Below are 27,538 nucleotides of genomic sequence, written 5' to 3' on the forward strand. Positions count from 1 at the left end.
AATAAAAATTTGAAATTATAAATTTAAGAATAAAAATTTGAAAATAACAATTTAAAAATAAAAATTTGAAAATTAAAACGATAAACAAATTAGACCGAAAAATGGTTGAAAAAGTGGCCACAACAATGTTGGCGCGCGTGAAGCAGCTGCAATGGCGCAAAGTATTCCACATGTACTACATCGAACCGATCGTTTTTGTGCTGGTCTTTGCGCATAGTCTATCCGGTAATTAGAATTGGCGCTTGTAATAAAATCGGACGCCAGCAAATTTGTTTTTGTCTTTTAATTCATAAATGTAGCCACTCGTACGTAACCAATTTTGAACACACGCAAAGTTTGAACTTTGTCTTTGGCGCTACTAAAACGGGCTGAGAAATTGCAAATAATGGCATGCAAGTTCTAAGCTCAAATATTATTGTTTCTGTTGTTGAAGATATTAACTCGAAATACGCTTTATACGTTGTGACAAGAAAGTACACGGAAATAAAATGCAAAATATTTATTCATCAATATTTATTTTGTTGCCTTCTAAGTAATCCCCATCAGATGTAATACACTTATACCAACGATTTGTCCTTTCCTCAAAATACTTTTCATAAGCACTTTTAGGGATGGCCTTCAGCTCCTTTAGTTGACTTGCTTGCATGTAAAACTCATAAATCCATGTCTCATCGGCAGTTATATTGCTTTCCATGAATGTCGGGTCGGAATTCGCACGATAAAGCATGTCCGAAGCAGACTGTTTTTTAAATTCAGCTTTATAGGAACGAGTCGAGCGAGAACGCGTTTCATACCCAAAATATCTACCAAAATCATGCGAATGTCCTCGCGAGTTACCAGGTTGCTCAATAAGTTTTGTCGTTTGATAAGAAAAACACAATTTAATGATTCAAAATAAACTTTATTATTCAGTATAATCTACTTGAACAATAATACACTTGATCCTCCAATCTGTGGATCTCATACCTGAAGTGAGAATCCGGAAGGTCTGCAAAATACGCTTCAACAGCCGTTAAGACCTCTTCATTTGATGAAAAACGCTTGCCACGCATAAATTTTTTGAGTTCTGGAAACAAATGGAAGTCGCTGGGGGCCAAATCTGTAGAATGTGGATGCTTCAACAATTCGAACTTTAATTCATGGATTTTAGTTGTTGTCAAAATGCTCTTGTAACACGGTGCATTGTCTTGATGAAAAAGGATATTTTCTTCTGTAAACCGACTCTTTTTTTACGAAACTTTTACTTCAACTGGTCCAAAAAGTTTCAATAATATACAGAATTAATTGTTTTAGCAGTTTGCAAGTAATCCACAAACACAATTCCTCTCGCATCCAAAAAAAAACTGTTGCCATAACCTTCTTAGCCGATTTCCGGACATGAACTCGTTTCGAAGCCGAACAAACAGGTTCACACCATTCTTTAGCAACTTGTTTTGAGTCAGAATCATAGTGATAGTTCTAAGTCTCATCCATAGTGATGAATCGACGCACAAAATCCACTTTATCCTCTCTAAAACGCTCCAAATGTTGCTGAGAAAGTCGCATACGAATGTGGAAAAAAAATTCCACTTAACTTGGGCTCACACTGCCTATTGAGATGTGTAGAGCCTCTACTAAATCGCTCTCAGTCAATCGGCGATTTTCCGAAACCATATCCTGTATTTTGGCTATGATTTCTGGTGTGGACGCGCTTTTTGGACGTCCTTCACGTGGATCGTCTTCTAGGCTTGTACGACCACGTTTAAATTCAGCAACCCATCTTTGAACTGTTCAAATTGTAGGTGAACAATCATTACATACTTTTAACATTCGTACGTGAATTTCTTTTGGTGCTACAGCTTCCAAAAATAAAAATTTTATCACTGCACGATCTTAAATTTTTCCCATTGTATAAAAATACTGTGACACGGCGATACTAAATGGCTTGTAAACAAAGAATGAATTGATAGATGGAAATGAAACTTCAAGTTCATATGAAGAGTGTACCAACAAAACAAAAAAAATTGGGCTAGACAAAACTTTTTGACCAACCTGGTATGTCGTGCTCTCTTGCCATCTCGAACACTTGTCTGACGATTTTCAAGAACCATATTCTTCACTTTTTTACATGTTGTGATTTGAACAATAAGTTCGGCATGTACATATCGTCACCTGAAATGCAAAATAACGTATCATCAAAAAAATCGAATTGACATACATAATATTACATATGTATGTCCAACATTTTCAGGTTCTGCGATCAGATATAAACCAATTTAAACCAATATTAATTTTTTTTGCACTCTTGTTCCATTTTATTTCGTGTTTCATTCATGCCACTGTAAATTTCCGAATTTGTTACGTTATTTTGCATTTCAGGTGACGATATTTGTATGTTTGTATATACTTTTTAGGGTCTCCCATGTTTTCTTCTGGGTGTTAAAATGTTTCTGATTTTAAATTAATGATTCGAAGTATTTCAATTGATAAATCTTCTGCCCACTCGTTCTTCTAAAATATGCTATTATTTGTTAAGCTTAGTCTAATGCGGTAGCCAAAAAATTAGACGATTTTTGTGAATTAAAAAACAATGTCAGTTGTTTTAAAATTTTAGGGGAATGCGCATTTTAAGAATACACCATAAAGATTTTGAAGAAAAAATTAAATATTTTACGAGTTACACGCAATTTCCAAGGACACGGCAACGGCGCTGAAAAGAGGTCCTTTACTGCTCCAATTATTCCGGCCATCTCCGTAGATGAAACCTAAAGAAATATCCAGTAAAAAGTATTGACGGTACAATGATTGTACGAACAAAAAATATTTTTCAAAATGACAGTGTTTAAAAAAGTTGAATTGGGGTTGCCAAAATTAATTTTTTGATCTGATTAAAAAACTGCTAGGTCATTGCATGGAGAACTATATTCACAAGATGCAGATATAATTTAATAGTGATCAGATCAGCTGTCGCCGCCCCTTAAAATCCTTCATTCGACGAAAATTTCTTTCCAGCTTGCATTTCTTTGAGTTCTGAGAACAGGAAATAGTCGCTAGAGGCCAGATCTGGAGAATAAGTTGGATGCGGAAGCAGTCCGACGCCCAATTCATGATTTTTTGCTATTCTTTTTACTGACTTGTGACATGGTGCATTGCCTTGGTGGGACGACTCATTCTTTTTCTTCAAATGCGACCGTTTTTTTCCATTTCCTGCTTCAAACGGTCCAATAACGATATGTAATAATCGCTATTGTTGGTTCTTCCTTTTTTAATATAAAAAAAAAAGTATAAATATTATACCATTTGCATATTAAAATACAGACGCCATTGACTGTTGCGTTTTTCCATGTTTTGAAACGGGTTATCGTGTGCAGTCCACTCGGATGACTGTCGATTGGGCTTCGAAATGAAATGCAGGAGCCATACCGCAACCATTGTCACATATCGACGCAAAAACTCGGGTTTATTACGTTTGAAGATCTCCAAACACTGCTCCGAATCATCAAATCGTCTTTATGTTTGATCAAAAGTGAGCTCACTTGGCATTCCTTTGCACAGAGCTTTCTCATATCAAAATATTCGTGAACGATATGTTGTACATGTTCAGTTGATATCTTTTGAATCTTTTCTATCTCGTACAAGTTCACTTTTTTCATTCAAAGTTAGTATTGCATACCATATGACGGCGAAAAATATTTGAACCCTCTCTAGCTTCTATACTTCCGAATAACTCTGTGACTAAAAATTAAAAAAATACAACATATCGAATTAAAAAAAAAATTGTCCAAAAAAACATAATTTGTAATTATTAATTGCAATTGCCGGATTGAAATATAAAATAGAAAATGTTTAATCTCAACTATATAATTCGGAGTTAAAAAAAATGTTGTAGAATTAACATTTTTCGCGATTGCGGACTTCATTCAAATTAAAAAATAATTTTTTCCATTTTTAATCTCAAACATTTGGGATTCAAAAATAAAAATCTAATTTTTAATTCCAAAAATTTTCAACTAAAAAAATCGCAACCCTGGTCATAGACATTCTTATTTGTCCGATAAGGAAAACCGAAATTCAACATAGCTATATTTATATTCTGCCAAAGACCATCAACTTGACAGGATTCCTCAAAATTACTTTGTAGGTTTTTTGTCTCTACAAAAACAATTACTACTACTTTATGACTGTTCTTTCAAGGGGTGACATGGGTTTCCTCGGGTTAAAAACAGCCTTTTTCTAACTATAATTTTCTCATCTAAAAAATTAAATATTTTATTAAAATTTTTTATTATTACAAACATACATTATTAACAAAGAAATTCTGAAATTTTTGGGAAAAAAATATTATAAATTCGGTCATTGCGACACAACTTCCGGTGACCTCTTGGAAAAAAGATGCGCCAGCGTTGACAGGAAAACTCCTTACTTGATCATCTATAGTGGAAAAAATACGTGTTTTAGTTAAAATCTTCACTTAGAACTTGGACGAAGGAAAAAACACTGAAAATTGGTTTTTCGGCAGACATTTTTATAAAAAACTGAAAATTTCAGTGAAAATTTCGCGACATTTTTCTATTTGCAAATAGTTGTAATGGAAACAAAAGCCTTCGTCCAAGTCTTTAAGAATTGTCGCTCAAAGACCTGTGTAAAATTTTATAAAGAACGGTTGAGTAGTCTTAGAGAAATCTTGCCAACCGACTTCAAAAACACAGTTCTCAAGGCTGTATGTCCGAAACGATTACTCGCATCAACTTGAAAATTCAATACAATATTGTAGATGTGTTTTAGAACTTAATAAGAAATAAAAAAAATCGATTTTTTGAAACCCGTAAACCTATCTAACCCCTTAACTTCGATTCGCTGCGATTTAGTGTATTATCTCAACGAAATTCAGTGGTCTTGGCTGTTTTATATACCATAAAAGGCTCGTTTATTCCAGATTCTTGTGCATGACTTGCTTTTCTTCGACAGACGAATGATTTTGCCAATTTTATGTCACTTCCGAATGGCTAATGCATTCATGTAATAATCTAGTAATGAAAAAAATTAAAGTCCTCAATTCATTACAAACATTCCACGTGGCTTTAACTGCTCATTTGATGGCTCATTATATTTATCTAGACTGGATGATCTAAGTGTTTTTTAATAAGATAATTTCGTTTCAATCGAAAATTAATTGCTTTACATTTTATCATGTTATTTTCTACCCCGCAGGCACCATACTACGAAATCAAATCATATATCAGGCCTGTACGACAGTATTCAATTACAATGAAAGCATTTGCGAAGAATTGGGCACAAAAAACGCCAGCGAACAAGCAACGGTAATTTTCACATAAACACAACTAGTTAAACGGGCTACAACTCATATAGGAAATAATTTAAACCCTGTAGGAAAATAGGGTTTAAACAAAATATTTTCACACCGTTTGTGATGAATTGCAGTTATTACATAAGATAACCGTTAACAGAGTTCTAGCTAGCAAAATCAGTTAAAATTAAATATATTTTTTTTTTGTTAGTTTTTCCTACAGGGCAATTTGTATGCCTTGCGTAATCACGCAATAATTTTAATAACATTTATTTATCACCAAATGCAATCGCATATGTTTTCTCATTCATATTTGTTATGTTACCTGATTTTGGTATTTAATAGAAAATTGAAACCGAAGTGCAGCCGTACGTGGCAAATCTGTTTATGATACGCACACTATTGGAGAGCATTGTGCCGGCGTTGTGTGGCGTTTTCATTGGCTCGTGGTCGGATCATTATGGCCGCAAGCCACTGCTGGTCATCTCAATGATAGGTACGCCAATATATGAATATTCTATAAATTTGCCTATAATTTTTCGAACATACATTAATAAATATTTGTCTAATAAATATTTGTATATTTTGAAACCCCATAGGCTTCTCCTTCACCTACATTATAGCGGCGGTGATTTGTCAAATAGCCGTCTATCAGCCGGTGAATCCTTGGTACTACGTGCTGGCTGTGGTGCCACACTCCGTTTTAGGTGGAAATTGTGTGTTTTCTGTGGCAGCTTTCTGCTTTATCTCCGATGTTACTGACACAAAGACGAGACCCTATAGGTATGTATGGAAATATATGTACATTAAATACATGTATGATAGTTAAGGTTATGTTCGATGGCAGATTTAGGGATTACACTTGGACTACTATATGCTGTCCTCCTGTATCAGCTCTCATAAGTCGGCATAGCGCCTAGTGGTCAATGTAAATTTCATTACGCGTTTAATTTCTATTACCACCAGCACGTTGCTATATCTAAAAGAGTGAGCTCTCAAGTGCTTAAGCCTTGATCTCGTAAATGTGGAACAATACAGAAGGATATGTTGCGATAATTAATCGTCTTCTTGCATACCGGTCTGGCAGCTGCACTCTCAACCTCACAGCGTGAACAATAGCCTGTTAGAGCTCTCAGGAGACTTACCGATTTAAATGTGGTAAGATGCTCGAAATAACAGCCCTTGGCCGGTTAAAATCCGGGTGAATTCCGATGCGTAAAACCGGCTGTTGTGGGAATTGCGTGCAATAAGTCGTCGCAAGATACTGGCCACCTCTTTGCTTGCCCCGCTAATCCTACTCATCTGACACCCTTCTCCTTTTAGTTCGACCCCTTCGAAACAGCATCTTTACCATCATAACAGGATTAGGTACCCGTTACGACGTCGGAATCGTCACTTCTTTGAAGGAAGCTGTACTCCGGAGCAGTAAATCTAGCGCTACCATAATCGCAGCAATCTCGGCTTGAAAAACGCTACAACAGGCAGAGAGTCTGAAACTGAAGTTGATAGAGAGTTCCCGACAAAATACTACTACGCCAATATTCTTCCCAAGCTTTGAAACATTCGTAAAGAAGTTCACTGCCTTTCTCAACCAACGGCTTCTTCTCAGAATCCATGTTGCAAAAGATCCGGTATAAAGATAAACCGTGTGAATGTTCAGACACAGTTTGTTTAAGTCCAGATCAAATTATTTGAGCCTGAGCGCAACTTTCGCGGACATAAAGCTTCCGGCTATATCTATGTACATATGTGTTATGGTGTGGACCTTAGTGCACCACATATGCTGAAGATTGTCGCCTGTTGAACGCTATCGAGCTTCCTTGCAAGAAGCTCACCATACAATGCCCCCCTTGCGCTCTCCTCGGTATTAGACTTCCATGAAAGCTTTCTAAGTCAGGTATTCTTCACCGTATCTGCAGGTTGCAGGCGCATGCTTCCCATCAGCGGCAGTGGGGCCATCGGGATCTTGTATCTCCAAGTAAATAAAACTATCTCAGTTGTATGTAGGTTAAAGCAATTAGTCTTCCAATTAATTAAGATACTGAGATACCCTTGCGTTAACTTGTACACGGTACTCAAGAACTAACTATATTAAGCGGACATTATTCAGGACAATCTGTTAAGCGGCCCACTCTATACAGAAAGGCTGGTCCCGTCAGTGTCCGTGGAAGATTTCACTGTATTAAATTTGTATCATAGGTCTCGCATTTTGGCTTGAAAATCTTCAATTTCAAAACAGTATAGCGAAAATACTACTATTGGAAATAGTAACTGAACTTAGTCTTCTATTTCGGGCGACAAATATTAATGGGTGGCACTTCCTTACCAATGCCTGCTTAAAAAAATATGAATTAAATAATTTTCTAATATTGCCATATTTCAGAATGATTTTCATGGAAGCATTCTTTTTCATCGGCTTAATGGGCGGCTCTTTGCTCTCAAGTTTCGTCTACGCTGCCACCGGTGCCACCACCACATTCATCATATCCGGTTTACTCATGTGCGGCGCTACTGTTTTCATCGTCGTCAGCGTGCCAGAAAGTCTGCATTATTGTCCCGAACAAGAAACTAGCGAAACGATCAAATGTACAACAACTACTTTAAATGGTTGTTGTGACAAAGTGATCACACAAAAAAGCATTAAAGAAAAACAAATAGAAAGTACAAATAACGATAGTCTGGACATGTTAAAGAATATGCAAGCAAAACGTATAAGTGAGCTCACTATAAATGCCGAAGGCAAAGTCGTTGAGGTCACAGCCGATGAGAAGCAAAAGGATGCCAAGGCCACAGGAAAGGAAAGGAAAAAGGATCTGAGCGCATGCGAAAGGGCAAGCAAGGACACAAATATGAAGAATTTCACAATGAAAACTGCAAGTGCTGAAGCAGAATCCACGGAGGAGAAGCCCAAAAGGGCGGGACTTTTCAGTTACGTGCATATCAAGGACATGTTGGTGACGTGCTTCAAGACGCGGCCATACTACGATCGCAGCATTATTTGGCTTGTAACCGGCACAATGTTTCTTTCGATATTCGTAATCGGTGAGTTGATTGCAAAATTAAATCTATCTAACAGTACTTCAGCTGTATATAACTGTATACATAACGAACATAGTAATCATTGTGGAATGTACAGTTGTTTTGACGAAGAAATTTTAATTATTCTTGCTTTCACAGATGGCGCCATGACGGTTTTCTACTTGTTCGTGCGTGAGAAATTCCACTGGACCGTGCGTGATTTCACATTCTACGAGACGGTTAGTCACATGGTGCCCATGTTCGGCGCCCTGGTTGGTTTCTTGATATTACGTAAGGTAAGCCGACTCAGCTATGACTAATCTACTTTAAAATTAATTCAAATTGCTTATATAACGGGTTGTTATTGGAAATAATTTCTTAGTTAAAAGGCAATCGTTCAGATGCCTGCTTTTTAAAAGATTCTGGTGCCTCAAAAATTGATCATTGTAGTTTGTTGTTGGTCGTCTATAGCTTAAACTGGTTGTGAAACACATTGCCTTTGCTGATGTAGCTACTCTTGTCTTCCATCTAAGGTTGTTCAACTATTAGTAGGCTTCCTCGAGAAATCAAATATCAGTTATGAGACATGACCAAGCCCGTGTTATCACAATTTGTATATCATATAGCTATTATGTGGGTCCAGTGATGGAACGATACTATCGTTATCCAACATTTATGATTCGGATCCATCAAATACGCGGCAATTGCGAATAATCTCATTTGATACGAAGTTTTTTGTAGTTGTGAATCTGTATAAGCCTTGAAATCCAACACAGAGTCAGCCTTTCCAACAGGTGCTACTTTGGACTGAGCAGGCAATTGAAAAGTAAAGTCCTCTCTCGACGACCAGACACCAAATTCTACAAGTCCCTTGGTTATAGCCGAGTTAGAAGGATGGAGTCATGTGTAGAAGTTCAAGCAAGTGAGCTTCTTTCTCTGAGTGTCATCCACTTGGCAGTGGCCATAAACGATTCTTTTACATACCGCTCAAGCAGCTCACGACTTCCGGTCTTAGACCAAGTATCTTTTGGGTAGCCAAAACAAATAGGTTGTTGAAGTTAATGAAAAATAAACAACAGACTCGGATGACGGACCCCCTTTTGGTGACGTTCCTTATCAGTACACGCCGGTGGAAGCAGAGGAAAAGGAACACCTCCACTTCTTTGAGAGATCAGGTGGAGAAGGAATTTCTCGAATTGGCGCCAAATAACAAAGAGAAGAAACGACTGCCGCTCTGTTGTTAACTCGACTATAACCGTGTACGCTACGCTAATTGTCGACTCATCAGATGTTGTCATCGTCCATCCCTACAAACAAGCTGATAATTCTTATCAGCTCTTTCCCACCGTATTTGAATATCCCCACGCCGCTTTGTTGTTCTTCAGACGGGTAATTGCTAGTCGACCTTCTTCAAGGTTGGGAAAAGCAACGTCCGCTCCAAATGTCATCGATTGGGGAATCGAATTCACCATCTCTTGGTATTAGCTTTCACTGCCATTCAACAGGTTGGAAAAATGTTCCCTCCCACTAGATCACCTCTGGGGGTTCTAGAAAAGTCTGCTGCGGGTTTAAAACCGTTTGTTAGTCGCCGTATCTTTTCGTACAATTTTCCAGTACTACCAACACTAAATTTTAACTATGAGACACATCGCGCTTTGCTTTAATTAGCTATTTTTCGAAGGGATTATTGAGATCACAGAGCTAGGCCGGTTTTTAACAGAGATTCGTTGAGGCTGCGGCTGCAAACTTCCTTGGGAAACTTGTTAATAATTCCTTAATATAGTAATACATGACCAAGGAAAAGCTTATTAATGGCTAGATCTGAACTTTTTATATTTAAATTTCAAAAACCATGAGGCTTTAATCAAGAATTAAATAGAGTATAACCAGAATCATTAATCCAGGTACCATTTTTTCTAGATTGTTAATATTTCTGATAAGTATCTTAAAATAGCTCAAGTCGACTTAAGTAAATGGAGATATGTAGTTGAAATGTCGGCTTCAAGACTTAAATCGACATTTTTTAGACCTTTTTATTACAATACTTTCCTCTATTTTCACAGGTCTTCAGCATGTCCGTGGTCACTTTGGCACTGCTTGCATTCCTCAGCGATATTGCCAGCAGCATTGTGCGGGGTGTGGCTTCAGAGCCTTGGCATTTGTATTTGGCTGTTGCTTTGGGCGCCTTCAGATCGGTTGGTGGTCCAATGTGCCGCACCATTGTATCGAATATCGTGCCGCCTACTGATTTGGGTAAAAAAACATTGATTTGAAAAAAATATTATATGTATATCTAACTGTAACATTTTTTTCTACTTCCCACTAGGTAAAATATTTTCTATAAAAAATGTTTTGCAGTCCATAGCGCCCTTTTTGGCAGCACCGCTCTACACAGTCATCTATAAAGAGTCTTTGAAAATGTACCCGGGTCTGTTTAATATTGTCAGCGCTGCTTTATACGCAATCGCCTTCATATTTCTGATGTAAGTAAAGCATTAATTATACTCACTTTAGATAAACTTTTAAATTTATTTTTTTTTTTTCATTTCTTCAGCGTTGTCTTGCGATTCAAGTATTCCCACAAAGAGCATTATGCGTCTATATTGAAATGATATAACCAACGAATGCTATCTAGTTCTATCAGCTGTTATTATGCAAACTTATGTGATATTTGTTAGAATTAAGTAAATTGAATTGTTCGAATATAAATATATATTTTTTAATTATTAGTAAAATGAAACTTTTGCATTTTATTTCAAATAATTATACCCTGAACAGTATGTATTAAGTTTGCCACGAAGTTTGCAATACCCAGAAGAAAATTTCGGGAAGCCTGTAACTGACATATGTATTACAGGGTTTGTCCGGAAAGGAATAGGACTGATTTTCTTCCGCCGCAACTGTACTCCGGAGCATGCGCGCACCGACTGGATTCGGTATAGGGCGTTCCTAGCCAACGAACGAGAGGCTGGTCAGTTGTCTCCGAGTACCTGGAGAGTCAGGACAATCATTTTCCGAAAATGCAGATCTTTTTGGAGGGCCGTCGGCTCCTTGCCCAAAAAAGGGAAGAATGACCAATCCAAAGTGAAAACGATGCTCATTGTCTTTTTTGATTTCAAAGGCATCGTACACCATGAATTTGTCAATGCCAAGTTTTACGTGGAAGTCCTCCAGAGACTCAAACGAAGGGTCAATCGGGTCCGACATAACATCGAAGCCGATTGGAAGTTGCACCCTGACAACGCCCCGGCTCACACCGCCTTTTTTATGAACAGCTACCTAACCAAAGCCGGTATCCCAACGCTTCTGCTGCCACCCTACAGCCTAGATGTGCACACAAAACAAAAAAAAAAATTCCAAATTGAGAAGAATTAGACAGGGGGCTCCACAGGGCGGTGTCTTCTCCCCGTTGCTGTTGAACTTCTACATCTCGAAACTCCCTTAACAACCAGAGATAACCGTCGGACAATGGGATCGATGGGATGTGCTCAAAAGTAAAAGGCTATTTCTCCGACTCCGACTCTCGCTTCCTGGCTGCGGAACCTTAATACTGCTGTCAATGGAGTCAAGATTCCGACTGTCAATAATTCTAAAATTTTAGGTGTGAATTTTGACAGTCTGTGCTCCCTCACTCCTCATACGACCGTGATTATCGCCAAAGTACAGAGCCGCAACAAAATCCTCAAGTCAGTAGCCGAAAGCACATGGGGAAAAGACAAAGAACGTTGTTGGCAGCAATCGGCCAACGCAAACGAGGAAGCCTCAGGCATGCCAGAACACTGAGCTCTAAACTATACCAGGATGCCTCTTGATGTCTCCTATCGAACGTCTACGCAGTGAGGTCCGTATGCTCCCAGTTAAGGAGCATAATCAACTCCTCCCAAGCAGTTTTTGTTGGAGTGTTTTCGTAGAAACCATTGCTGGAGTCACCTGCTTGAAGCGGAATTGCCTGCTGGGAGCATCAACTTCTTTCAATTAAGTCGACGACCGCATTTCGGACGCAACTAACTTCAGGCATTCACTGACTACCATTCATAAACATTTTCACTGACTCCCTCTCAGTAAATGGCGTACTTGGAGTCAAAGCATTGCAGACGACGAGCTCGATTTGCCGCGAGAATCGAGAAAGGCACTTGCGCAGCTTCCTTCTGGATACTGTGGTTAAACTCCTACTTATCCAGAATCGACTTCGAAATACCAAATATACATATGTCCAGTATGCAACGAGACCGCGCATGACTCTAACCAACTCTTTGCATGCCCTGTTAACGCTACACATCTGACTTATTCAATGACTTGAAAGCAATAAAACCAAAAAAAATAAATAAGTGAAGGAGATTTTAAAACTATATATGTATGCATTTATTAAACATTTTTACTGGGTCGTGTTTTGGTATATATGTATTTACAGATTTTTTTTAATTCGAATATAAGCCTTTATCTCCGAAAACAGTAGCTTTTTTGTGACAAACAAATATATGTATCTCAAAACTTATTTTCAAAAATTATAACTTCCAAATAGGCGTGAAATTGAACTTTATATTAGTGGAAGCACGCTCTATAAAATATTTTACATTTTACTTGACAGAATTTAGATATGTTGCTTATTTGCTTAAATACTGCAGATTGCTATGTAATTTGAGATTTCTTACATAATTATAGCTTAGAACTACTAATATCGTCGGAAAAAAATGTTTCGAAAACTATACACATTTTTGCTATAAAAATATATATTTTATATAACGTTCTATAAATTTTCGTTTCCTGTTTATTTTACACTTTAAAATCTTTAAAATAATACTTAGCAAGTATTTCCACATCACATGCGACAATTAGCTAACAATGTACGTATAAACTTTATCATACGTTAATTACAAACAAAAAAGCAATTTATACAATATATACGTATATGTGTATGTATTTCATAACTTTGTGACATAATTTTTAACTGCCAATCGCTTGATAAGCCGCCGTATTGCCCAACGACTTTTGAATGCTGTAAATTACGCTGAAACAAATAAAATAATAACGGCAATTATTTTCATCATTTTCACAAAAATTAATTTCATTATTTTCACAAAAATTAAAATAATCAAAATCGCAACAAAAAATGAAAGAGTAAACTTACGCAATCAGTGTGAAACAAAGCAAATAAAGACCGGCGCTGATGAAATTGAAAATGCCTGGATAAAAACCGATTGTTGCGTTATAAACCGTCGTGTAGAGCGGCGCAGCGCCGAGCGGTGAAAGCGACTCCAACGAAGTGGTGAATGCGAATATTTTACCTGATTTAATTTTAATGGAAGAATTAAAAAAAAATGTAAATAAAATAAACTAGTACTTACCAACTTCCGTTGGTGGCGCTACATGCGAGAGTATGGCACGTGCCATAGGACCCATTATGCCGCGCATGCCACCGAGCACCATGCCCAGATAGAGCTCCCACCAATACATGGCAGTGGCGCGTACAGTGCTCTCCAATACACAACAAGCCAGCGATAGCATAGTCATTGAGACGATTGAGAATTTTAAAACCTAACGGACATGGATTTTGAGTTTAAGAAGAAGACGGTACCACAAACAATAAGAGCTTACCTTGCGCAATAAAATTAAGCCAAAAATGCTGCCAATTATTTGTACAACGATGCGCGCTGCATTGAAGAGCGTATAATCCTTCAGCGTCCATTCGAATTTCGCGCGGAAGAAGAGATACGTCACATTGCTGTCACCCTCTGAGGAAAGTTAAAAAAATAAAAGAAAATAAATACAAAATAAAAAATAAGAAAAAATAAAATAAATAAAAATAAAAAAAAAATAAAATAAATAAAAAATAAAGTTAAAAAAAATATAAATAAACAAAAAATAATAACAATAAAAAAAAATAAAAGTAATAAACAAAAAAATATACAAAAATAAAATAATAATAAAAGAAAACAAATAAAATAAAAATAAAAAAAAAAAACAAAATAAACAAATAAAAAATAAACGAGTAAAATAAAAATTAAAAAAAAAAATGAAATAAACGAATAAAATAAAAATTAAAAAAGTAAATATACAAAAATAAAAAAAAATATAAAATAAAATAAAGAAAAAAAAAATTAAATAAAAATTTTAAAACGTATACACATATGTACATAGGCGTGCACGACTTACCCATCGTGAATAACGCAATGGTCAGTGTAATCATTGTAAGCCAAATGATGGCGCGATCGTAGCTGGGTCGTCGTTCGAAGCAAGTGTGCACTAAATCCTTCACCAAATCAAAACGGAAGAATTCGCGTATTTTGGACTAAAAATCAAAAATAACGGTAAAAATATAAATTTTAATATACAAAATTGTGTTTAGCACTTACACCCGTGTGTATTTGATCGGGTCGCAGACTTTCCACCACAAATATGAACACATATAATAAGGCGAGTAACATCAGCAGCGCTGAAATGGCGAACACGGTCACTACATTTGTAGCTGCGTATACATAGCCGCTCAAAACATTGCCAAACATCATGCCGGCCAATAGTGATGCCTCATTCAGCACCATGCTGGAAGGGAGCAAAGGAAGAATGATAAAAAGTTATAATATTGTTGCTGTTTTTGAAGTGGCATAAAATGATGTCCAAATAATTTGATAGAATATAAAAATTTCCGACTTCCTTCTGACTGCCCTGATACGGTATCAAAAAAATAAAATCAATTTTGCTTACCGCACGGCTCGAGCTTTCTCCTTGGCCACATCCGAAATATAGCAATATATACCGGTAATTAGCGCACAGGTGCCACCACTAATCACCGAGGGTACTGAAGATAGTAGAAATAGCCAAGGGCTGATAACAACTTTGGTCGAAATAAAAGCTAAAATCGTCAAAATTATGCAGCCGGTGAGGTAACCTGGGAAAAAGAAGAAAACAAATATAGTAATTTAAATGGAAAAATTTCATTTTCGATTGCATCAGAACTATAGCATTCACAAATAAAAGAGTTTCTATAAAAGGACTCAATTTTAATCGATCAGTTTGTATGACAGCTTTATTTGTTAAAATTGTCCGATATCGGCGGTTCCGATAAATGAACAATGAATGTTGGCAATATACAAGGCAATCGGTCGGTCGGTCGATCCTTAACTATGCCGCACCAAAATGGTCGCCTGCAGTGAAACGCAGACGAGGAAGCTCCAAAGTTGTCAGAACACTGCACCCCGAACTATGATAGGATGCCTCTTGATGTCTCTTATCGAACCATGTATAGTGAGGCCCGTATGCTTCCAGTTAAGAAGCATAACGAACTCCTCTCCAAGCAGTTTCTGTTGTAGAAATTATCCCTGAAGTCACTTGCTTGTAGCGGAGCCGCCTCCTAAGACCATCAAGAGGTCCTTCCTCAACTACGTTGACAACATAAAACAATACGCCGACCAGACTGCAGACGTAACAAACTTCAGACATGCACTAACCGCCATTAACAGTCGAGCCATAAACACATTCATCGACTACCTCTCCGTGAATGGTGTACTTGGAGTCAAACCACCACCCATTGCAGACGAAGTCATCGAGTTGCTTCGACGATCGACAGTGACTCTTGCGCAGCTTCGTTCGGTAAACTGCGGCAGATTAAACTCCTACTTATTCAGCATCGACCCCGACATATCAGATATATGTGTGTATGTCCAGCTTGCAACGAGTTCCCGCTGGACACTAACTACGTTTTTGCATACCCAGTTAACCCTACACATCTGACACCCCTCTCCTTATTGTCCGACTCCATCGAAACAGCACGTTTCTATACCTCGTTGGTATACCTCGATGACAACTTATCTGAATTTTCCCATCCTAACGGGGACTAGATAATCGCTACAACAACAACAACATTAATGCACAATTTTTAGGGACGAAAATTACGCGTGCAAAATGTCAGTTCCATATCTCGAAAACTGGGGGGCTCGTTCGCGTATATACAGGCAGACAGACGGGCATGGCTAAATCGACTAAACTCGTCACGCTGATAATTTATACACATTTTTTATAGGATCTTCGACGTTTCCTTTGCTATAAACTTCTTGCCAAACTTAATATACCCTGTTTCTGGGTATAAAAATATATTTAATCTCATGTTTAAACATTGTTTTACTTTTAATTGAAATATTAAGTGAAACACAAAATAATCGATTTAATTATAACCTGTCATAACAAAAGCGCAGAGACTGACAAATTATTTACATATATTTTTTTGTGCAATTATAACAGTGATTTTACTGACAGATGTTAGGCTGAGTTATTATTATTTATAATTTTTGCACAACAGTAATTATTATAGATGTTGAGGTAAGTTGTCCTACTACATTAGTAGTACTCCTTCGAAAATCGAGCTAAACTTACCCGTATATGTGGCCAGTATAATTGGGCGTCGTCCAAACTTATCCGACCATGGACCGACAAATAAGCTAACAAATGCCGGTATGATGCTTTCCAAGAGCGAGCGCGCCATCAGTATACGCGCAACGTATGGTTGGACGCGAGTTTCGATCTCCTATAGCAAATAAATGAATAATGTAAATAATTAAATAAAAATAAAAAGGTTTATAGCTGCATATTTTCATATAAGTAGGCAAATATGGCTAACAACTGTTTTAAGAAATATTTCTTTATTTAAACAAAGTATGGGTAGACATAAGAGTAAACATTTAAAGCATTTGTAAAAAAAAAAAGTTTTTCATATATGTACATATGGTCATGTAAAATGAAAAATCATCAAAAAAAAAAAACGAAATTGAGTTTTTTTCATATTACATACATGTGTCATAAACTTTTAAGCTTCCGATGTCCAATATATCAAATATATAACCATTTTATAACCAAAACAGACATTTTGTTTCAAGATGAGTTGTTTCAATTATATCTTTCTTCCTTCACTTGTAAAATTATGAAAAGTGTTGTTACGTTATTTCGCACATTAGGTGACGATAAACTATAATTTTCTATTTGTATACAAGTTTTTCATAGACATTTATAGACACTCATTGCTGGGGCGCACTTTTTCATTGATTTATTTCGATTTTATGGCTTTTGTTCTATCGTAAAATTGTCTACTTATATTTAACAATATTGTTTTTTATTGCACCTTGACCTATTTCACAAAAGTGTATACACACACAAACACCTGCAAGCATGTCCCGACTCATCGCATTAGTTAACGATTAACACTATGCACTTTTATACATATATACAAATATATTTATAGGTTAGATGCATTGCACTGGATTTTAATGCAAAATCACTGCTAATTAACGACAATGTGCTTTCATGGATTTCTATTGTTTAAGTAACTTCAGCTTTTGTGGTGATAAGAAATTGCATCTGTGTACGCCCTACATAGTGCTTATCTATTTAAATGTGTCACCAAAGCGAACACTTGTAAACTATATAGTAAATTTATTAATCCATTACGCCGAGTGAATGGATTTAATCTATGCAATTGCAAATATGATACATATATACATATATATATATAGTTATGTCTATATGAATATAATATAAAAGCATAATTAAATTTTCTGTTAAATTTATATTAATATTTTATCTTAAAGGAATACATAATTTACAAGAAGTTTGTGTCAAAATCGAATAAGTGTCGACTGGAGTAAAATTGATGAAGCAACGAATTTTGAGCGTTAAGTTTTTTTAGTAAATATCAAGTTTTTTCCATTAATGGCTTTGCAAAAGTTAAAAAAATGAACTTATATAAACCGTAATTCAACTTTTTTTCTGACACGCTCCAGAGTAATTGCTGGCTTTGCGGTATTTTAAATTATCTCTCCACTAAACTTTAGTATAATATATTTCAAATATCATACAATAATGTACCATTGATTAAAAAAGCATTTCATATAAAATATAAAAAAAAAAATAGGCCTCCCTCCTTATTTGCGCTATGAGCTATAATCTATGAATATTTCTATAACGTGACAACGTATAATATTTTCTCTAAATACTTAACTTTTTTTATTAATTTATTTAATTTGTAACATATTTTTTTATAAATTCACTTTTCTAACTGAATATACAGCCATAGCTTTAGAATTAAAAAAAAAAAACTAAAGAAATGCAATGTCTTAAACATGACTAACTAAATAAAAACATATTAACGATCTTAGGCAACAACACTTTGCAATTATTTTAATTAGAAGACGAACAATACAAATACTACTCACCTCCGCCTCCTTTGTTTCCCTGCTAACACCCAACAGCGGCTGGCAATCACTCTCGTTATATTTATATACAGCAACACAAGTCTGATATAGAACCTGGTTTTGATATACCGCCCCTTAAATAATAGAAAAATACATTTTAATAGTACAAATTTAAGCATAAAATCGCAATATTAAAATACCTGATAAATACATGGCAAGAAAAACCAAAAACACTGCGGGCTCTAATATGAACCAACGTCTGCGGGGCGCTGCATATAGTGTGTTGTCGGTTGAAACTGGTACATCATCTTTACTAGCCGTTTCCTCGTCTTGACTACTACTATGTGCGGTTGCGGTAGACGGTGTGTCGCCGTTGTTGCGCACGGCAATTGCAGTTGCATCTAGTACTTGAGTCGTTTCCTCAGCAGCTTCAGGATCATACAAGCTTTCCTCGTCGGAATTCATTTTTAGAATATATCTATTTATTACGTATTTATTTTCGTCGTTAAATTATTTTTTATCGCATAATCGACAATAAGGCAGTATAATTAATGTCCGGTTTGATTAGTCACTGGTTTTTGTTACTTTCATATTTTTTAATTAAACATAAGTACATAAATAAATACTATAAACTTATTATATCATTGTTTTTAATTTGTTGATTTGGTGTTATTTATGAATTCACTTTGGCCAATTTTAAAATGCTCTCCCTTTTGTTGTTTAGGTTGATTATTATTATAATTTAAACTGCTGCAGTCGCTTTAAGCACGACCGACTTCCAAGCACAGACTGAGCTGAAACTTTTTTGCTTCAATGATTTCATACGATTATACGATTTGTGAAAGTTTTCTACTTCAAAGGTGACGCAGCTACTCACTATTGGCCATTTGTACTTCCATGTATCGTCACTTAGCAGATTATATTCAACTATTTCATTTTTATTTCTCTTTGTATTGACAAATTAAAAATTCTAAATTCCTTTGTTTACAGAGATTTTACGTTGTGGAAGATTTTATTTTTAATTTGCTCGTTTGTTTTGCGTTTTAATTTGCTAATTTAAGGAGAATGAAAAACCAATAACAAAGGCGAAAATAGTGGGAATTTTGCTTGTTGACAGTTGTCAAAAGTCAGCTGTTCGCCAACCTTCAGCTGCTTGTAAGGAAATGCGTGCACAAGCGTGTGTGTGTGTGTGAAAATACAGGTGAATTTGAGTACCGTTATTGGCGCGCTTCTTAATTTTATTGTGTGATTGATTTTGTGAAAAGTGAAAAAGTGTTAAAATCAAGTAATTTATTTAGTTTATTATGTGCAGTGCTTTAATATTAAGTTCTAAAGTATTAAGAAAACAAATTATATGATATTAAATATTAATGCTTACAAATAGTGTGTGAAATGTAATAAGCCAAAACACATGCAACAAGCGGTTCTAGAACGGCTCGTTGAAAGTGCAAATGAAATAAAAAAGGAAATCAAAGACAAATGTTCATCAATTTATCAAAACAAGTATGTAAGTAGATTAGTTATATCTTAAATAAGCCGTTGTGCCGGTATTCCTTATTAGAATGTAAAAGCATATCCATTTTGGTCCAGAGTATGGTGTTGTGACGACGGTGGGCCAACTCCGTCAGTTTTGTGACCTTGAACCTGTGCATAACATTCGTATTATGTACGTGCATATACATACATACATACATATGTATATAGTACATTCGAGGAGTAGTATAAACAACAATACCAATGTTTTTGTTTACTAACAAATAAATAAGTTCTAGACACCTACCTTTTACATTTTAGAAAGCAGCCTTTATGCTAGTAAAATAATCAGTGGTTAACATTACCTGTTATCAAGGAGACCCGACTTTTAAAAATGAATTAAAATACATTCTTATTTGCCTGTATATTTTTTCGACATTCAAACGATTTGTTTGCATAATAAGTTATATATTTTGTTATATACTATATGTAATTTATTTTCTTACAATATTGTTTTTTTAGTATATATGCAAATTATATTCCTACAATAATTTCATAATAACTAAACTTTCAAACTTAAATTATAAATAATTACTCATTAATATGTCACATTGTAAAACGATTTTAAAATATCTGATTGGTTTATGTTTTTTGAGTTGTACTATTTGTTGGAGGTCTCTCAGTTCCTCCATTTTTCACCCGTAGTTCGAGAATGTAAATAAGTCTATTGTGACAAACAGATGAAGGGAAAGTATATTAGTCTGCGCATATGTTATAACAAATATTTTACTTACATCATAACGCAGAAGCACTCCACATGTAATCCTGCGCTGATAAAATTATAGAATCCAGGGTAAAAGTCCAAGGTACTATTGTAGACGAGTGTATATAGAGGCGCAGAAAGCAATGGCGAAAGTGTTTGCAGACATGACGCCAGCGAATAAATTTTGCCTAAAAAGATATAGAACAACCTGTTGAAATACCTATTTGATTTTCACCGTTTTCTGTGATTTTATACCAATTTCATTTGGTGACACTGCTAACGAAACGATTGATTGCAACATTGGTCCCGTTATGCCGGACATTAGGCCAAAGGATGCGGCCACATACATTTGCCAGAACTGCTGAGCTAAACCACGAGTTAGACTGTCCAAAATACAACCAAATAAACCCATCAAGGCAATGGCCGAAAATGATATATTTAAGAACTTAAATAAAATAATTATTATAAGTGCAATAAAAACATTCGTTCGTATAAATTTACATTTCTGAACAGGCCGAAGGCAAGCGCACTACCAATCATTTTAATTGTGATGTCAACAGCATTATAATAGGTAAACTCTTGCAATGTAACGTTGAATTTGTTGCGCAAGAATAGATAGAAGACGCCCATCTCTCCTGCTGCATGTTTCAATAATACAATAATTTTACACTTAAAATTTTTAACCCTGCATTTTGTATATGTATATGTATGTCTAAAATACGAATTTTCTACTTACTAAGTGCGAATTTTGAAACAATTAAAATTGAAATTGTACAAGCAATGATGGCTCGTCCATAATCCGGACGCTGTGTCGCACAAGTCTTCACGAGATCCTCGATTAAACGCACATCAAAAAAGTGTTTTGCTTTATACTAAAATCCAAATAAATCAACAAGTTAAAAGTAATATTTGAAATTCTTTTGTTACTCACCGCAAAGGTGGTTTCTTCGACTTCTAAACTTTCGGCAATGAAAAACCAAACATACAGCAAAGCGATTAATACGAGTGCCGCAGATATAGCGCAGACTATTGTAGTATTTGTTAGACGTAACAAGTAACTACTACCTATATTGCCAAATACCAAACCCAAACCCATTGCCATGTTCATAAAAAACATCCTAAAATAATAATATACCATTATGAAGTTTGGTAAATCATAAAGTTAGTTAAATCATAAGGTTTCCATGTCATTCTCGTCTACTCACCGCTTTGCTTTATTTTCCATATCTGTTACATCGGATATATAACAGAACACAATTGTTATCAAAACGCAGCCGCCGCCAACGAGCGTAGACGGTATACTAGCCAATAGATAGAACCAGGGATTTAGGGATAGCACTTGTGAAAAGCTAACTAAGATTGTAGTTATAACCTGTCCGAGAAACGTAGCTATTTATATAAATTAAATTATAGTTTGTTTCCAAAATGGCTATCTTTGTTTTTTGATATTACCGCTAAAGGTGGCCAACAGCACTGGTCGACGTCCGAACTTATCCGACCAGGGTCCAACAAATAGTACTAGAACTCCCGGCCATACATTATTCAATATAGAACTGGTCATTGTAATTTTGGCAACATAAGGTTGTATACTTTTTTCGATTTTCTGAAAAATATAAAGTTTAAGTTCTATAAAGTTTCAAACAAATGTAAAAAAAATACTTAATTCTGCCATAAAATCTGTTATAACGTACTTTGAATATAAAGTTTTGTCAACTCCTATGTAAAAATATTAGGGTGCTTCAAAAAAATTTTTGAATTTTTTTTCAACTCTTACCCCCTCAAATGTTAGTGATTGACAAAAAAATCCTCCCTCAAGCTAGGCGCTGTAGCTTAACTCTAAGGGGTCGCACCCTTATAAATATAGAATGCTCGGTAACACACGAACCTTGCCCTTCCTTATTTGTAACTTTAAAAGGAATATACTCATTTCGAAACAACTTTTGCAAACCGGGAAAATTGGTTAACAAAATAGTGGTTCGCGCCGTATTGCGTGCTGCATCCTATTATCGATCGAAATAATCGCCTATAGTTGATGATTCGGTTTCGCACCACGTTAATCTAGTGGACCACGTTAATTTAAAGCGCACCCTTAAAGGCGCCGTACAGTGCGCACCGAAGACGATATTGCTGTTGTAGAGAACGACGGAGTCCATCCGTCATCAGACGCAACAATTGGAATGCCCATCCACATGAGCCAATGTTTTTCGGAAGGATTTTGGTTTGCGAGAGTACAAAATCCAACTCATGAAGAGATCCATTTTCCTTGACAAGTATTTTTTTTTTTTGGAGAAATTTCTGCGGATGCGTGCGCTTATAGTTTTTATGGCTGAATGAGTTCAAACTACGCAATGGATTGATAATTTCCTTTACGTCATCAACCGTAAACGCTTGTGGGGTAAAAAAACATTTTCAAAAAATTAAAATTTTTTAGAAGCTTATAAATTTGATTTGTGTTTTTGCCATACTTAAGTATGTATATATTTTATACGATCTCCGACGTTTCCTTCTGGGTGTTACATACTTCATGGCAAACTTAAGGGGTTAATTCTGGTTTAGAAGCCCGAATTTTAGGTATTTTTTTTGGCGCGATAAAAAAAAATCAAAAATTATTTTGACTATCCTTTTTTTTACATGCTTTTTATTGATATTCTAAGAATACAAAACATAAATAATATAAGAAAAAAAATTAAATTTTATAAAACTGCAGGTCAGCGAGGTAGAGACTAATGAAACAATGGCTTGTCCTGGTGTGCAGGATATACATAAATACTTTCCGTAACCTAAAATGAAAATTTATGCGAAATCCGTGAAGAATAAAAGTGTAGTTATCGCACTACGAAACGTTTTTGAAAAAAAAAAATTTTACAAAATGGTGCAGGTTTGAAAAAAAAGTTTCGTATTTTCCCTGTTTTTTTTTTGGTTCGGAATTAAAAAAAAAAAAATCTTTCGAAAGCTCTTCGTAGTGCGAATGTATAAGAAAGCTCTGTGTAAAATTTCATGTGAATCGGTTGAGTAGAACTTGAGATATCATGCACACCGTTTCTAGAAAAGTAGTTATGAGAAAAACGAGTTTAAAGTTTGAGAAATAGTCGCGCGCAGTCGGAGTCACACAATGAGCTGTAACTCGGAAAATAATTTGAATTTCGAAAAATCCTCTAAGGTACAATTTCTTGAAGGGTTATACAATAAAAATATGCAAAAAAAAAAATCGATTTTTTCGCATTTCTAAACCAGAATACCCCCTTAATATACGCTGTTCAGGGTATACTAACTCCACTTTGTTCTGCGAATTTGTTCTCGTTGTATGCATTATCAACTTTGTAACAGAACTTTTGACAATATTAGGATATTTAAATTTTGAAAATTATTGCAATAACAATTGATTTTACAAATTGATATCATAGATCTTATATACAGTTAGAGAAGATTTCGAAGCTGACCTTAGCGATGAAGATCATGGTGATAGATAATCCTTTGCGATTTACTGTAATGCGCCATTGCGTCGAAAGTCTAAATATATACATACATATACCTATAGATATAATATATCTTCTAAGACATTTTTGAATAAATCAATACAAGATTCCTTTCTGGATACCAAACCATATTTATCAGAGGCTCTCCCCTCATTTCGTTTGATAGTATATTACAAAAAACTAATGAATTTTTATTGTTATTGATAATACTGATACAATTTTAATGCACAACAATTCTTATCAAATTTTGCTTACAAAAACAAAATTCCCATGCAGATAAAAAACTACTTGAGCTATTTTATCAGTAGTATGACGGCAATGACAAGCATATTCTGGCAAATACTCAATAACAATAACACCGTCATTCGTACGAGTGTAGTTTCGATACAAAAAAACCTAAAAAATAAATTAAAAAGCCGGTTATTAGCCGGGTGAATCCCAAACCGAATTTATCGCAAAACAAGATTACTCATATTCAGACAAGCGTGATAAATTCAAATTAAAGCTTTGTGGTTTTACTATGTTGATTGATCTTTAAATTGGAGCTATATGTTATAGTGATTCGATATCGGCGGTTCGCATAAATTATAAGCTTCTTGGGGAGAAAAGGTAGTGTGCAAATTTCCGAGGTTTCGTGTTTCTATGAAAGTTTTAAGGAAACTCGAAGAATTTTAAAAGTGCGAAGTTCAGCAAACTGAAGCTAGAGGTGGCCAGTTTCGAATTATTATCAATATATTGCATTCGATTGGTGTACAATCGTTAATTATTTCGAGAATACATCCACCAATGCTTTTATTAAATATTTTTCAAAATATTATTTTACGAACCGGAAGGCGTTATCTCGATTAATATATCTTCACCAAAATTGTCAACTAATATCATATTAACTTGATAAAAACTCACCTGCGCTTCTGCAGTTTTAGGAATGATACCACGCAGCGGTTCACAGTCGCTCTCGTTGTAGTGAAAAACGGCCACACAAGTCTGATACAGTTCCTGATTGAGCATGACCGAACCGGTTAACAAAAAACCGACAAACATTAAAAACACCGGCAGTTCTAAGGATATAATTCGTCCGCGCGGCCTGCGCCTCGTTTGTGGCATAAGCGGATCGGTCGACGTGAATTCACTTGCTTCCCGGCCATCTGCGCTGCTGGTAGTTTTGGAATTGTCTGCTGCATCGTAAGTCACCTGGTCGAATAACATATCGGTGCTATCCACCGTCTCTGGTGTGAAACTGTCGTCTTTTTTAACCATTTTCGTTGCAATTTAAGTTTATTGCTTTCTAACGGTAATTTATTAAAGAGAAAGTTGAAATTTACACTTTTTAATATTGTTTACAAGCCCAATTATTGAGTGTGGGTCTTGTTACAGAAATTATTTTTATTTTTCTTTCTTTGTCCACACTTAAAATTCATAATTTTGTACAAAGCTAAATGAAAATTCGGACATTTCTGCTTTTCCTTATCACTTCGCGTTCCGCCGTTAGATATTTGTAAGCGATCAGCTGCTAAATTGTACTGTCTAGACTGGCTACTTGGCCACTACTTTGGAGGTGCACGCTTCGCTTTGACAATCTATCGCGCGATAACCAAGTAATTGTGGGTGTTGACACAAATCACAAATGCATGTGTATGCGTGTATATCTGTGTATGTATTTTGCTTAAGAATTTTTAGTCGGAAGTTGATTTTTTTGGTCTGTGAGTGAGTGCACCACTCCTCCATAATCGAGGAAAACTGTCAATATAACCTTGTTCGGCAGATTGGTCGCCTGTTTCCAGATCGTAAGCATAGACCCAAGACTCATCGCCAGTAATAAAACGTTTCATGACATCATGGTAGGCGGAAAGCATTGTTTCACAGACGTTATCACGACGCTGGCTTTCGAAAAAATTTGTGTGAGTGATTTTGCAACCAACCACTTTTCATAGGCCCGAATAATCTTTCAAAATACTTGTTACTGATCCTACCGATATTCTAACCATACCAGTAAGATCTCTGTCTATTAATCGTTGATACTCCAGAATACCTCAAATTTAAATTTCTCAAGTTTCCAAAACTAAGAATTGGTCGAAAAAATGGCATTTGACGATATAAATTTTATTAAAAGTGATCCTAATTTGTTGAAAATATTAAAAAAAAATCCGCAAAGCTCCTGCACGTAAAACACGGAACATGCTGACACAGCCATCACCAGAAAACTCAAGGCTGATCCTTTAAATCTTCTAGAAGAGCTTATAGCTGCAATTAAAGAGGAATTTGAGTTTAGCGTATTCAGTAGACTTGTACGACTGAGACTAGGCGTCTCAACGATGCTCAGTTATTTGGTCGAATAGGTCGACAAAAACATTGGTGGTGTCCAAAAAAAAAACAGGAACACGGAACTTTGGTGTCCAAAAACAAAAAAGAAAACAGAAACACGTAACTTTGGTGTCCAAAAACAAAAAAAAACAGGAATACGGCTGAATTTTGCTAAAGAACAGTTACAAAAAGACGTCAAATTTTGGAGAAGAGTACTTTGAAGCGATGAAACAAAGCTGAATCATATTGGATCCGATGGCAAATCATTTGTCCATCGCCCCAGGTGTCAGAAATATGTATAACTCCCGATACACCACGAAATCGTTAAGCATGGCGGTGGTAGCGTGATAGTCTGGTGAACGTTTTCCTAGTATGGCGTAGATCCATGAGGATAGATGGTAGAATGGACCAATTTTCTTACCTCAACATTTTCAAATAGAACCATTGGCGTTCGAATCATGCCTGTGAATTAGATTTTTATGCATGACAATGATCCAAAGCACGTGGATTAAAAAATTGGCTTACTACAGAAAGTATTGTCGTCCTGAATTAAAATGCAGATTGCTAGGAAGAAATTCAAAAATGCTGAAGAACTTCCACAAGATGGTGCCAGAGGTTAGTGGAGCGTCTGCCTGACGACGCCAAGCAATTTTGAAAAAAGCCAAGCAATTTTGAAAAATGGTTTACACATTGCAAAGTATTAACCTTCTGAGTGCTTAAGAGGAATAATACTTAAAACATTTCTATATTTTTTTTTTAAATTCCGCAGGAGCGGCTTATTGTGTTTTTCTATGGCCAGACCAATTGGTACCTTAATAATATTTTTAAAAGGAACTATTAAAAAAACTTTTTATTATTGATTTTGGAATGTGCAATTCCTCAATTTATGCTATGGTAATGAAAAGTTCAAATTGTTTTCTGTCTATACTAACTGAATGAACATATTTTTCAGATAATGATGAAAGAAATAAGATTTTTGATAATATTTTCGACCTCTTAAGCCCTTCTGTTTTTTCACAAAAATGTTTTCATATAAGAACTT

The 27,538-nt window shown here is 35.6% G+C and overlaps 3 protein-coding genes across 3 annotated transcripts; 1 reads left to right on the forward strand and 2 right to left on the reverse strand.

The window, feature by feature from the left end:
• The first annotated feature begins 28 nt into the window (after positions 1–28).
• On the forward strand, positions 29–11,045 carry LOC120771647. Its single transcript, XM_040099760.1, has 9 exons — positions 29–225; positions 5,191–5,300; positions 5,633–5,783; positions 5,887–6,070; positions 7,671–8,329; positions 8,465–8,601; positions 10,369–10,558; positions 10,632–10,788; positions 10,860–11,045. Exons 1-9 carry the CDS (start codon positions 102–104, stop codon positions 10,915–10,917), a joined length of 1,770 nt encoding a protein of 589 aa, XP_039955694.1. The 5' UTR covers positions 29–101; the 3' UTR covers positions 10,918–11,045.
• A 1,615-nt stretch (positions 11,046–12,660) lies between these two features.
• Positions 12,661–18,948, reverse strand: LOC120771845 (proton-coupled folate transporter-like). Its single transcript, XM_040100087.1, has 10 exons — positions 18,684–18,948; positions 18,505–18,617; positions 16,673–16,823; positions 15,008–15,191; positions 14,659–14,845; positions 14,459–14,594; positions 13,901–14,037; positions 13,651–13,840; positions 13,434–13,590; positions 12,661–13,313 (listed from the first exon to the last, which is right to left on the reverse strand). Exons 1-10 carry the CDS (start codon positions 18,946–18,948, stop codon positions 13,250–13,252), a joined length of 1,584 nt encoding a protein of 527 aa, XP_039956021.1. The 3' UTR covers positions 12,661–13,249.
• A 1,608-nt stretch (positions 18,949–20,556) lies between these two features.
• LOC120770411 (proton-coupled folate transporter-like) lies at positions 20,557–25,665 on the reverse strand. Its single transcript, XM_040097846.1, has 9 exons — positions 25,099–25,665; positions 22,172–22,322; positions 21,925–22,108; positions 21,651–21,837; positions 21,456–21,591; positions 21,221–21,357; positions 20,975–21,164; positions 20,751–20,907; positions 20,557–20,680 (listed from the first exon to the last, which is right to left on the reverse strand). Exons 1-9 carry the CDS (start codon positions 25,450–25,452, stop codon positions 20,599–20,601), a joined length of 1,578 nt encoding a protein of 525 aa, XP_039953780.1. The 5' UTR covers positions 25,453–25,665; the 3' UTR covers positions 20,557–20,598.
• Between the last annotated feature and the right edge of the window lie 1,873 nt (positions 25,666–27,538).

Source organism: Bactrocera tryoni, chromosome 3, assembly GCF_016617805.1.
Source record: "Bactrocera tryoni isolate S06 chromosome 3, CSIRO_BtryS06_freeze2, whole genome shotgun sequence".
Lineage (NCBI taxonomy): Eukaryota > Metazoa > Arthropoda > Insecta > Diptera > Tephritidae > Bactrocera > Bactrocera tryoni.